We start from the raw sequence: 13,623 nt of genomic DNA on the forward strand, positions 1-13,623 counted from the left end.
TCATATCGACAACATAAGTCAAATTCACGACTTTATAGAAGATAGACCAGCTCTTTATATTTTTAGACTACTTTATATTATTTTTTATATAAATTTAAAAGATTAAGTTGAATTGTCCTTGCCATTTAAAAAACATTAAATTTACTATTTACTCAATTCTAAACAAGAAAGTCCATGCTAGCCGGCACTCACCACTTAAGACCATAAGCTGATTTTTTTTTTTATAGTAGAGACCATAAGGTATTAGTAATTTAGTATTCCTACTTTATTATTTTGACAATTTTAGTATACTACTTATTACTATAATAATAACTTTAATTTCTCAGTCACAACCGTGAGAGAATCATTATTCTAATCCTAATAAATAACTTAATTGTCTATTGATCATTCACAACTCATAGTCCTCCTCCTTCAACTATTCTTTAAGCCTCTACCTCCAAATATTGAAACATTCAACGGTCAACATTCAAATAGTAACCCTTAATCCCTATTCACCTATACACTACAACCCCTCCTCCCAAAAAATAAAACAATAAAATACTTTATACTTTATACTTGGTCGTTCTTTGATTTGAATATTGAATAATTAATCAATATTCCTTCTTCAACTACTCAATGTTACCTAGCTTTGACCCGCGTTTCACACCCACTTCTCTATTTATGACTCATCTCCTTCTCATATAAAACACAACCACTCAACCTTCTCTTCATCACATAATATAGCATCATTCACTTCCCAATTCCAAATCAAAAAACACAAAACAAACACCAATTTTATAAAACAAAAAGAAAACTTATATTTCTATTTTATTACAAAATAAAATAAAAATGGTTTTGTCATGGACAAAAAGAAACATGTTCCGCCGTACCCACAAGGCAAAACAACAACTTCCCGGCGGCGATTTACCGGTGGAGGAGATTACAATCCCGACCCATTTCCGGTGTCCGGTGAGTCTAGACTTAATGAAAGATCCAGTTACTTTACCGACCGGAATCACCTACGACAGAACAAGCATCGAGAAATGGATCGAATCTGGTAACAAAACTTGCCCAGTTACAAATCAGAATCTCACAACCTTTGAAATCACACCCAACCACACCATTCGTAAAATGATTCAGAATTGGTGCGTTGAAAACAGTTCTTACGGGATTGAAAGAATCCCAACTCCTCGTATACCAATTTCGAGCTACGAGGTTTCCGAGGTTTGTACGAGGTTGTTGTCGGCTTCACAGCGTGGTGATGAGAAAAAGTGTTTGGAGTTTGTCGGAAAGATTAAGGTTTGGTGGAGAGAGAGTGAGAGGAATAAAAGGTGTATAGTTGGAAATGGAGCTTGTTCTGTTTTTGCAACGGTTTTTGATTCTTTTTCAAGTGTTTCTATTGAGAAACATGTGGTTATTTTGGAGGAGATTTTGGAGATTATGATGATGATAAATAAAACCCATTTTGGTGAAACAAAATTGTGTTTTGGAAATCAAGCTTCTTTACGTTGTTTGGTTTGGTTTCTAGATGGTAAAGATTTAGGTGCAAGACAAAATTCTGTTTTTTTGCTTGAAGAAGTTTTGTGTGTTGATGAGTTAGCAACAATTGAAGGTGTTGTTGAAGGTTTAGTTAAGATTATTAAGGAACCAATTGGGTTAAGTGCTACAAAAGCATGTTTATCAACAATATTCAACTTGGTTTCATCGTGTAAAAACAGAGTTGAAATTAGTGAGAAGTTAGTTGAATTGGGTTTGGTTTCATTTTTGCTTGAAACAATTGTTGATGGAGAAAGAGGGGTAATTGAGAAAGCACTTGGTGTTTTGAATTGTTTATGTGATTGCAAAAAAGGAAAAGAGGTTGTTAAAATGAATGCTTTAACTTTGCCTCTTGTGGTTAAGAAAATTTTGAGGGTGTCACCTTTGGCTTCTAGTTTTGCTGTTGGTATTGTTAGAAAAATGTGTGAGAAGAAAGAAGAGGGGATTTTGATTGAGGCACTTCAACTTGGTGCTTTTCAGAAATTGTTGGTTATGTTGCAAGTTGGCTGTGAGGAAAATACAAAGGAGAATACTACTGAATTGTTGAAATTGTTGAATGGTTATAAAAGCAAAGCTGAGTGTGTTGATTCTTCATTGGATTTCAAGTATCTTAAGAACTAAGAAGCACTTCTGAAAATTGATTTATGAGAAGGAGATTCATTGTAGAGGGTAGATTCATTGTAGAGACTCAATTCTTTGATGTACAAAGATACACACATTAATAAAGTGCTTAGGATTTTTTTGTTCAAACATTTATTTTCATTCTTGGCTAAAATTGTTTCTGATTTTTGTTTTTGACCAAAATTGTTTCTTGATTCTTTCTTTGACCAAAATTGTTCTCTCATTGTTATTTTATCCAAAATTGAACAACATAATTTTAAGAAATCACTTTCAAACTGTTCCTATCCAATTTTAATTGGGTGAGTTGTAAGTGAGATTCATGTCCAATTTTACAATTTTGACAATCTAAACGTATTATTATTATTTGTTAAAATACATGTCTGAATTAATTAATTCAAATGTATATCGGAGAACAAATAGATTAATTAATCCTGATGTGTATCGGAGAACACTAAGAGGGAGAAAAATCTTCTTGAACTTTACTACTGTAAAAAAAAATTTCAACCATGAAGCTAAAATGGGCTAGAGCTATGCAAATTTTAGCCCATTAAAAAATCTAAAAATGATGTCAAAAATCTTGTTGGGTGGGAGAAAAACTCACATTACTTATGCGTTAATGTAAGTAATTATTTAAAGCTCATAAATATTTTGTACTTATATTATAATTTAAAAAATGGTCAAAATAAATAGTTGTAGTAATTCACACAAAGAAAAATCAAGATATCAATCAAGTTTTTTTTACTCGTTAAGATATCAATCAATATATCTATAATAACTGAAGGAATTTTCTAGTTAATTATTGAGGAAAATAAAAAATTAATAAACAAGTAAATGTCAAATAACAAAGCCACTCTAAATCGATGTTTATTCAACTGAACAACACTTATTAAAATCAAACATTTTTATACACAAGATAGATCTAAAGTGGTGAAACAAAGAAATAAACATATAAATCATAAACCATAGAATCATCCATGGCCACTTATTTTCGTGTCATAAAAGCATATTAAACCCCAATGGCAATCACAACCAAAGATGGTAACAAGCACATAACTCATCAATGGAAAAATGGGCTTGGCCAAAACCCATTTTGGTGATTGACATCTCCCATAGGAGGTGCCTCATCTCCACCACCATTATTCATCAAATTCATAAACCAATTTTGCTTTTGCATGACATCCAAATTCATATCCAAAACATGGCCATGACTCCCTTGTCCATTATTATCTTCCACCTTGGCTACAACATTAGTCACCACTTGTGGTGCTACCATTTGTGGTTGACCTTGAGCATTCTTGGTCAACACTTCAACCCTTCTATTGATATCTTTCAAATATTGATCAATCATCCATGCCATATCATTCAAATCAACCATGTTTATATTGTGCATAACTTTATCAGCACTAAGATATTGAAACATGAGTTGAGTCATTTCTTTTTCTCTATTATCTTTTCTTTGTTTTGTCAAATGCTCTTTGGCCTTTTGGATCCTCTGCCTCAAAAAACTCTCTTGATTCACCATCTTCTTGCTTTGTTCCAATTCAGGCATTCTTCTGAACTTGGAAAGCACCTTTTGGACTCCTAATGGAGCTGGCCAAACTTCTGGTTGAGGATCATAAGGACTATAAATTATAGCACAAGCATCAATGCCACAAAGGGTGCTAAGTTCACTAACCTTTTTCATCAGACCTTTCTTCCTTTTCTTGAATGTCGCCTTCCTCGCAGAGTCATTGATTATGAATGCCAATTTCACCTTTTTTCTAGTCATGGTGGTGATGCAAATGAATTGAAAGAACAATCTCTTCTTTATATATATTGATTTGAGATGAGCAAATTTATTTTTTGATAGTAAGTCATTGCTGGAAGCATTAACATGAGACATTCAAGGCCAAATATATGTGTAATGAATTAGAGATATGAATCTTAAATGTAATAAAATATGTTATAAATTGGAGATGTCCAAATGTCTTTCATATCCATGGAGAATCAAAATAATATTTTTCTCTTATATGTGTTATACATACATTTGTCTACAATTAATTGCTTTTAAAGAATGAATACTCAAAAATATGTGATATTTAATTTTGACTATCAGAATAATTAAGTCTCGCAATAGTCCTCCACAACCACAAATAATAGATCTTAAGGCTCTCAAGGTTTAATAATATTTCGGTAAGTACATGTTATAAACTAATTTTGCAGGAGTTGAGTTTCATCAATTCAAATTTTAAAATAATATCGAAGTCTATTTAAAATTTATCAGGTTAGGACGCTGCTATTGAATGAGTCTCACATTGAATAAAATAAAATAATGTGCTTATAAGATAATGATAGACATAAGTATTATTGAGTGAATTTCACGTTGAATTGAATAAAATAATATAACGATAGTCATCATTTCACATATTAATTTAAATTTAAATTGAGTTAAATTCAACTAAATTTTTAAATATATACACGAAAATTCCTTTACAAGAAAATTATCTTTCAATTTTTAAAGTAATACTAATTTTTTTTTCCAATTATATTATCTAACTAATACTACTTGTATTATCTCATTCACTTTGCATTAATGTCCATGGTAAATAAGTCAGTAATTAATAAGATTAATTTAATAAAAGTATTGTTTTCTCTTCTATTTATTCAATTTTTATAATATGTGTAAAATATTAAAAAGACTCACTCATTGTAGAATAGAGGAAATATTTTTTTTTTGAGCTTCTATGTTACATTTATAGATTGAAGTGTTATGATATATTTTCTCTCTGAGCCAATAAATTAATAATTTTTTTATGAATTAAATAGTTATTTTTTAGTTTTTTATATTTTAAGAAAGATCATTTCATAAGAAAAAAACATAATTTTATTGTTTATGAACATTATACTAACATTTTACATTTTATCGTAAAAAATATTCAATATTTACTATTATCAGTAACAAAAATACAGAAAATAAATTAAATTTTATTTTGTTGATATTTTTGGTAGATAATATTGAGTTTAGATAATCTAAATTTTTATTAATCATTTCTATTTATTTTAATTTTATCTTTTTTTCAATTTTTTTCGTTAAATCGAAAGTTTATATCAAGTAAATCATGCATGTAAATTTTTATACAAATCTAATTTTTTTTAATCAAATTAAAAAAAAAAAAATAGATATGATTAAAAGAGATCGAGGGAGATTTACTTTTTTTTCTTCTCAAAACATCTTCCATTAATCACTGCCCATGAATATCCTGTTGCGTTATGTTTGTGACAACCGTGGTTGAGATTATTGAACCAAAAAAAAACTATGATTGAGAATTGACAAAATATCTTAGAGTAGTGTGGTTATTAATTACGATATTCTAATGTGATATGGAAATTATATTTTGTCACAATTAAATTTCATTATTCACTACCATTCTTATGCGGCAAATGAATGTAAGACGTATTACCATTTTTGGTATTTTATTTTCACTCGTCGAAAGAATTTATTCATCTTTTTATAATTTTGTTTTGATCTCAGTCACTCATTTTACTAATAAAAAAATTATAAATATAATATATTTTTATTGACATGGCAAAAAATCTGAAGAATCGTGAAAATTGATTTGTAATGTATATTTAGTAATTACTTTTTGTTCCAAATATGAATATAAAAGACAAAAATATTGAATTTAGAAAATGAGAGATAATTTTTGTGGGCAATTGAAAAATAAGGAGACCAACCAACACTATAATTGAACTTAAAAGTAAATAAATAAATAAATAAATATTATTTCACCAAAAAATATCAATATTAAAATTTTATTGTAAGCAATAGATTATTTTAAATTTGTAATTTATTTTTTATCTTTTCTTATTACATGTATAAATTCACATAATTGATTAATAATAATGAGTTGAATGTAATCAGAATTATTAATGCAAATGTGAAAGTAGGAGATAAATATGTAGCTGCCCTTACTAAAATGTGAGTTATTCTATTGATTTGTCTTTAAAAAACACAACTTTAAATTTAGGAAAATATAACAATAAAAATTTTATAATTTCAAAATATAACAACGATAAAGACTCACATATTTGCGCTTCTAAATATTTTATGTTATAAAAATATGTGACTTATAAAATACAAATACCTCTAAAATCAGATGTGTCGTAGTGTCTGACACTTCTCCGACACCCGTATTACACTTCAAATAACTATAATATATTCTTTTCAATACTTCAACACACCTTAAACACCTCTAAAATATTCATTCATTCAAATTGGTAATAATGACATTGATTGAGAACGATACAATTCAAAGTTGTTTAAATTAAAAAAGATAAATATATAAACAAACTTACAACATCTAAATTAATAAAATAAAAACAATATAATATTTACAATATTAAAAATAATATATCTAAATATTGTTAAAATATTTTATTTATATTTAGAGAAAAATAGACCATACATAGTCAATTTAAACCAATTTTATACTTTCAGTTAATAGAAACTATGAAAATTCTATGGTATATTCACAAATCAAAAGTTTTTGATACATTTGTTTGTATAAATCAATCAATTAATGATCATTTTTATGGATCAAATAACTATATTTTGTTTTTAATTTTTAGAAAAATCAATTCATAAGAAAAACATAATTTTGTTATTTATATAAATAGTATATTAATTTTTGTATAAATTATCATTAAAATAATCAACATTCACTATGTGCTGTAAAAATTCTCTAGAAAAATTGATTGATGTTATAATCTTACATCTTCAGTGTAACTTTACCGTAACATAATTGTTCATTGATAATTTGTGTTGATTTTCTATTTAAAAATGATATATGTCTATTACATTCATTACAATTCTACTCATCTATTATTGTAAAGTGTGATTAATTCAAACGATTATAAATGCAAAGTAAAATAATGATAAATTGAGAGTAATACATATAGTATTAATTAAAAAATAAAATTAATAAAAAAATAAATTATATTAAAAATAAAAAATAAAATTTATTTAAAGATATTTTTTTTATTAATGCGACAATTACCATGAGACAAATTGATTATTATTATTATTGTTATTAAATTAAATGTTTTACAAATTATTTTTCAATATTGAATTGGTAGTTTTGGCAAAGAAGTGAACCCAACCTCGTAACCAAAGCAGTCCACGTTTGAGAACTTAATGGATGCGCTTGATCTCAATGAAATCACATAATCATCATGCAATTTCAGAATCATACCAACTAAGCTAATAAGAACAAAGACGGAATAGAACACTCTCTCACTAGGGTTTATTCATCCATGGCGCCAACCTTCTTCTTCCTCTTCTTCGCTTCTCACCTTCTCTTTTCCATCTCTGGTAAAATCACCTTACACGTTGACTTCAATTTTCGATTCACTGCCATTTCTCACTTTTTTGCGTTTCACAGTACAATCCAGCTCCATGGAATCGGTTCCCGATCTTCAGAACACTATGTACACTGACGTCGATGCATTTCCTTGTGTTCGGCTGCTAAATCTTTCTGGAACAATCGGTTGTTCAAGTCAGTCTCAATTTTAGCTTCTATCCCATTTTCACGATTCATTGTGTTTTTAGTGATTAATTGCAAATTTGATGTGTTGTTTCTTTCTTTTTTGTTGTTTTAATTTCTTAGATCCTGGTCGAGATAAGGTTGTGGCTCCAATAGTAAGGTTTGAAAATGTTGATGATGTGTCTGAACCATCTGCTATATTGGTGTCATTGGATGAATTTCCAACTCTCTTTAACAGGTATCGTCATATTTCAACATTTCTGTTTTAAGAATTAGGAGTTGCTAAATTTTATTGCATCTTAGTTAAATTACAATTAGTGGAAGCTTTATGTTCATATTTCAGTTGAAAAGCTGCAAATGTAGGTTTGGACCTAAAGAATGTTAGAAATATTTTAGGACAGAGGTAGGTTTGTTTACCCAAATGTATGTTTGTAATGTGATTCTAAACATGAATTGGTCATTGTTTAGTGGCATGATCGTTAACACTGCATATTCATTTATGATTTGTGATATTTTTTTAACTTTCCTGAATGTGATTTTTCCCTTTCAGATTATCAGCTGATTCAAGTTTTGCAAGTAAAGTTGGTGGTGTACTAGTTGAATCAGTTATTGATCCACAGAAGAAGTTAAATGGTAAATACTATTATTGGTTTGCTTTAAACAAAGATAGGGAAGTGTTTTTATCCTAAAGAAAAAGATGGAGAAGTGTTTGCTTTTAAAGCTGCTCCCACAATAACAGTTTTTTTCTTTAATCATATGTAGGATTCTCACCAGATCAAAAGTTTCCACAAGCTGAATTTGCTTCTTACCATAATATAAGCTATGAATGGAATCCAAGTGTACGATATGGATTTACTTTTTCTTTCAGTCTCTGGGGATATTTAAATCTCATGTCAACATCATTTATTTGTCCTTTTCTTTTCTTGTTTCCGCTAATTATTTTCCAATTCTGATTCAATTATTTTTTATAGAAAGTAATTTTTAACTAATAGATTCTTTTTGGGGTCTATGAAGTTCTTTACTTATGTGGATTTACATTGAAAAATTGTCGGTATTCAGTGACATGTGAGATATGATAAGAAAGACAAATTAATAGGTGAAGTATGTCTTGGATTACGATCAGAAGTATATATTATATATTATATTAGATGTATTAGAAGATATATTGTTTGAATATAACCAATTATCTTTTGGATATAATGCTATATTAGTTTTGAGATAAAACAATCAATTACTTAGAATGGTTAATTTATTTGTGCTTTCTTTTTGCTTCAACATCTACAGGGTTCTGGTATTATGTGGAAATCCTATGGTTTTCCTGTGTTTTTACTCACAGAAAGTGGCACAAAGACTCTTCAAGAGGTATTGCATAGTATTTTCATGTTCTTTTTTAAACTTGCGACACAAGATACTAGTGATGGACTATATTGCATTTTGAGATTGTTGTTAGATTTGCGGAGACAAACTTTGGATACACAGTTCTTCGGTTTAAATAGAAAGAAGGGTATGAAATGCAAGTTAAGCAGAAGGCACACAAATTCAAACTTAATGGCGAAAATTGGGGATCATAGCAAATCACAAGGTTTGTATCTTGGGTGATCATACAAAATAATTGGAAAATAGAGAATAAATCATAGGATTTAAGTGGGATAGATGAAATGGAGTGCTTTGCATGCTATTTGTGGTTGAAAAGCACCTTCTCAAGTTTGAGCAACACAATTTTACTGCACAACTATAAAATCTGTAATGTTGTATAGTATTGAATGTCGATGGGTAAAGAGACAATAATAAAATAAATTTGACGTTTTAAGGATGAGAATTTCACAATGGATGAGTGGACAATCAAGGTGAAGTAATATTGAAGGAATACATTCGAGGAAAAGTTTGGGTAACAACTATTATGGAAAAGATGATAGAATTCGGCTTAGGTGGCTTAGACACGTGTGGAGAAGACTTATAATATCCCAGTACAGAGAGTAGATCAAATTAGAGGAATTCAATTGTTAAGAGGTAGAGGATATCTAAGAAAACTCAGGCAAAACCTTAAGGAAGTATTCTGATGAAATAATTTGTCTTTAGACATGATTTATGATAGGGCATAATCATGTAATTTGATGTATATAAACAGACCCACCTAGTGGGAAAAAAGTTTTGTGGTTGCCGATTCATGTAGCCAACCATACCTAGTGGATAAGACTTGATTGTTGGTATACTTTTATTATATTATATTATTGGTCGATATTTTTTTTTGGCTAGAGCTAGACTACACAATGTACATATTTTTCACTGATACTATTAATTTAATTAACAGTAATTGATAGTGCCCTGATACGAATCTTATTATTGTTTATATGATCATTAGGAAGATTAATTCTCCTTCCTGTTTGTACAGTTTGTATTAAAGAGTGAGAACAAAAAGAAAGCTTATACTTCTAATGTGGCTGAGTTTGATCTGGTGATGCAGGTATGATCCAGATTATTGTAAAGAATTGTTACTTTCTGGCATATGAAGAAAAATGTCTCATTATTTTTTTTTCTTTTTTGATTATCTTGGATTAGACAATGAAATCTGGAACGCACGACTCAGACTCTTGTTTGAGAGAAGGAACCTGCCTCCCTTTAGGTGGATACAGGTGAAGTTTCTTAGATTCTACTCTATAAACTCTGCAACAATTTGTGGATGTGACTTTTTTTGGGTAGGAATGAACATGGGGTCAAAGGTGGCTTCCCCCAGTTTAGAGCAGGTCTCCAGGGGAAAAAATTGTGAATATGATTTGTACATGCAGGTTTATGATATGGTAGTATTGAATGAAATTCGTAACTGTAAACCGCGTGTTGCTGCAAAACTAGATACAAGGTCGGTCGTGCGAGAGAGTGAACATGCATAAAATTTCCAGATTCCTTCCACAAAATCTGAGTCTCAAAATTAATCCTTTTGTATATACAGAATAAATCGCCATATGTAAAATACTAGATTGTATTTGCCATAAGGAATGGGTTATGGGTGTTTATATACCGAGGGAAAACATGGGGCTAAATGTCCTTTTGAATGTTGCATCACATGGTTCTCATAGTAGAAATGGGTTGTCCTGGATCTAGATTAAGAATATATTATCAGCCCCTTCTCATTTTGATGAAAAATTTAAAATCTTTGCATTGTTATGGTCGATGTTAACTTTGTGTATTTTCATATGGAAGACAGTGTTTGGTCGTCTCTTCCCCCAATCAACAGTTCTTCCTTGAAACCGTCTAAGCCTATTATATTGACAGTAGCCTCTATGGATTCTGCTTCCTTTTTCCGGGATAAAAGTCTCGGTGCAGATTCCCCTATTTCTGTAAGTGCAACTGCATTTACTACAGTATGCTGTTTTTTTCTCTTGCCAAATTAAGTGTTTTATTTATAATTTTTGTTCCAAAATCAGAATATAGTCTAATACATTGACTACTTTACAGGGTTTAATTGCATTACTGGCAGCAGCTGATGCACTTTCTCGTTTGGACGGTCTTAGTGACTTTAGTAAGCAGGTGGGTACAAAATAATCAAAAATGTTTTTGGATCTCAGTTTATGGACTGTTCATAACTTTTTTTTGAAAAGGTGGACAGTTCATAACTGCTAGGCTCTTGGACTCAATTAGTAATAGGAAGCGACTCAATAAGGCTTTAATGTTCTGGCTGCGCGGGCCAATTCCCACTTTAGGAGAGGAAGTAACTTGTACACACCAACTTGGAGGGAAAGTTAGTTAGAAGAGAGAAAAGATATCTCAGATATGTTTGTATTTGACTTATTATAAGTTTCCCTGTGTTTTTCTGGTTTAATATACCTTGAAGATCTCTTTATGGGCAAAAGTATCCTGGTTGGTCGATGTTTCTTAATCATTATATCTTCTTGAGGCTTGTGAAATAATTATCTACCATCCTTTCCAGTTTCTTGTGATGAGATTGTGGATTAAATGTTTTCTTTGGAATGCAATAATTGCACCAATTCAATGGTAGGAAACCTTGTGCACTCCCCTTTTTTCGTTTCTACATAGTGAACTTCTGGCGGTTCTTCCCCCCTTTCTCGTGGTTCTCCTTTTTAGAAAAGCACAAATGTATTGGGCTATCATTATTAGAATATGTACTCTTGTTACAGTTTCTATTGTTTGGTGCTTTGTGCTTTCAAACCTACAGTTAGCTGTTCCTTTGGATTAATTGGTGCAAGTTGCCCTTACTCCATATATTTGTTGGGTCATGCTAACATGTGCCCTTAGGGCAGGGCACATGTTAAGATTCCACAAATAGTAATTATATCTTAAAAAAATGGAATGCACAATTTTCACGAAAGGAAAATGCACAATTGTCAATACAAAATTTCTATCTTTAGTACACTAACTAGTGCCCTAAGGGAACATGTTAGCATTTCCCATACTTGTTTATACAATAATTATCGGGTTTCTTTCTAAAACCTTTGTATAGGATGTATTTTGATAAGCTTTGAAAATAAAAAATGACAAGAAAACACTTATGATATAGGCATATAACTGTTATTCAAAAGCTACTCTTCCTAGCTTTTGTAGAGAAGCACTAAAAATATTAGCTTTTTATCTTTTTTTCTTCAAAAAACTACTGGTTATGATGAATTTTTTATTTTATTTAGGGAAGTGTTATTTATTTAAAAAAATAAAATGAATAAGCGGGCTTATAATACTCAAGAACCAAGTAGTTTACTGACACGTTGCTTCTCTGTACTTTATTGCTGATAATTTCATAAACTCAATGCAGCTTGTTTTTGTAGTTTTCACTGGAGAGGCATGGGGTTATCTTGGAAGTAGGAGATTTTTGGTAGAACTTGATGAGCACTCAGATGCTGTTCATGGCCTTGATCACTCATTAATTGAAAAGGTACTCTTTATGCTCTTAGTATTTATTACCACTGAGTAGTAGTATTGGAGGGTGACCAGATGCATAGTTTTTAAATTTATAAGCCAGATTGTATATAAATGCCTCCTCTTAAATTAATTTATTTACTAACAACCTAACTTATGCTTCTGTGGTGGGGTGTTTCACAGGTCCTTGAAATTGGTTCTGTTGGAAAGGGCCTTAGTCAAGGTGCTAAAAGCTTTTTTGCTCATGCAGAAGGGGTGAGATGAATCATTTAAACATGTGCACACTAATGCCCTTTTGCAATTTTAAAAGGATATTGTGTTATATAGTTTTTTGCATCATCAGAATTATAGTATTGTGCCAAATATGCTTATGACTAACACCGCATCATTGCAGGATCCTTCTGCCACAAATCAGATAATGGTTGCCCTGAAACATGCACAAGAGTCACTGCTATCGGAAGACATAAGGATCGCCTCTGCAAGTGTCTCAAATCCTGGGATACCTCCGTCATCTTTAATGACCTTTTTGAATAAGGTTCTGGATAGTTCACTTTTCACACAGTGCTTACTAGAATATATGCAATTTACAAGTAATAGTAGTTTCTTAAAAATCAACTTATTAAACTTTGGACTTTATAAAGTTCATTAGTGAAGTCCTTATTGAAGGGAAGGTTGTGGTGATTTATTCACACTTTCACACATTTTCTTGAGATCAATTTGATATATAAAGCACACAGATAGTCCTTTCTGGATATTTTGTATAGACGTTCAATACAATCTTGTATTCTATTATATCTGTGAACATTGCATTTGGAATAGTATCGATGTATTAACTCCATATTAAATGGTAGGGGTGCTATCATGGGTACATCGCACTAACATGCTATAAAAAGCCAAAAAAAAAAAAAAAAAACTTTGCAGCTACATCAGTAAGTTGTGCACAACAGGTGCATTTGACCGAATTATTGATGTGCCATGTTGAATCATATTATTTGTATTGACTGAACCTTGTTGTCAATGCATAATTGAATGCATGTGTTAATGTACTATGTTGAATTTCGTAATTGGTATTGACATATATTGCATTTAATTGTTTTCT

General features: G+C 30.4%; 3 protein-coding genes across 3 annotated transcripts in view; 2 read left to right on the forward strand and 1 right to left on the reverse strand.

Annotated features, from left to right (window-relative positions):
* Positions 1 to 685: 685 nt before the first annotated feature.
* On the forward strand, positions 686 to 2,265 carry LOC101497632 (U-box domain-containing protein 21). Its single transcript, XM_004503059.4, has one exon. It carries the CDS (start codon positions 829 to 831, stop codon positions 2,134 to 2,136), a length of 1,308 nt encoding a protein of 435 aa, XP_004503116.1. The 5' UTR covers positions 686 to 828; the 3' UTR covers positions 2,137 to 2,265.
* A 419-nt stretch (positions 2,266 to 2,684) lies between these two features.
* LOC101494077 (agamous-like MADS-box protein AGL80) lies at positions 2,685 to 3,972 on the reverse strand. The gene has a single exon (XM_004503134.3). The coding sequence runs from the start codon at positions 3,902 to 3,904 to the stop codon at positions 3,194 to 3,196; it is 711 nt and encodes a 236-aa protein (XP_004503191.3). The 5' UTR covers positions 3,905 to 3,972; the 3' UTR covers positions 2,685 to 3,193.
* A 3,288-nt stretch (positions 3,973 to 7,260) lies between these two features.
* LOC101497966 (nicastrin) overlaps positions 7,261 to 13,623 on the forward strand; it is an 8,709-nt gene continuing 2,346 nt past the window's right edge. The window contains exons 1-13 of the mRNA XM_004503060.4: positions 7,261 to 7,486; positions 7,557 to 7,670; positions 7,782 to 7,896; positions 8,209 to 8,291; positions 8,421 to 8,497; positions 8,943 to 9,020; positions 10,051 to 10,122; positions 10,218 to 10,291; positions 10,861 to 10,993; positions 11,112 to 11,183; positions 12,421 to 12,540; positions 12,708 to 12,779; positions 12,919 to 13,059. Of these exons, the coding sequence (XP_004503117.1) occupies positions 7,429 to 7,486; positions 7,557 to 7,670; positions 7,782 to 7,896; positions 8,209 to 8,291; positions 8,421 to 8,497; positions 8,943 to 9,020; positions 10,051 to 10,122; positions 10,218 to 10,291; positions 10,861 to 10,993; positions 11,112 to 11,183; positions 12,421 to 12,540; positions 12,708 to 12,779; positions 12,919 to 13,059 (1,209 nt within the window). The 5' untranslated portion in view covers positions 7,261 to 7,428. The remainder of the gene's footprint in view (positions 7,487 to 7,556; positions 7,671 to 7,781; positions 7,897 to 8,208; positions 8,292 to 8,420; positions 8,498 to 8,942; positions 9,021 to 10,050; positions 10,123 to 10,217; positions 10,292 to 10,860; positions 10,994 to 11,111; positions 11,184 to 12,420; positions 12,541 to 12,707; positions 12,780 to 12,918; positions 13,060 to 13,623) is intronic.

Source organism: Cicer arietinum, chromosome 6 (genome assembly GCF_000331145.2).
Source record: "Cicer arietinum cultivar CDC Frontier isolate Library 1 chromosome 6, Cicar.CDCFrontier_v2.0, whole genome shotgun sequence".
In the NCBI taxonomy this organism is placed as follows: domain Eukaryota; kingdom Viridiplantae; phylum Streptophyta; class Magnoliopsida; order Fabales; family Fabaceae; genus Cicer; species Cicer arietinum.

What these genes read in the sequence shown, in the direction of transcription:
- LOC101494077 (XM_004503134.3), bottom strand. Translation starts at nt 3,904, where the DNA reads ATGACTAGAAAAAAGGTGAAATTGGCATTCATAATCAATGACTCTGCG.
- LOC101497632 (XM_004503059.4), top strand. Translation starts at nt 829, where the DNA reads ATGGTTTTGTCATGGACAAAAAGAAACATGTTCCGCCGTACCCACAAG.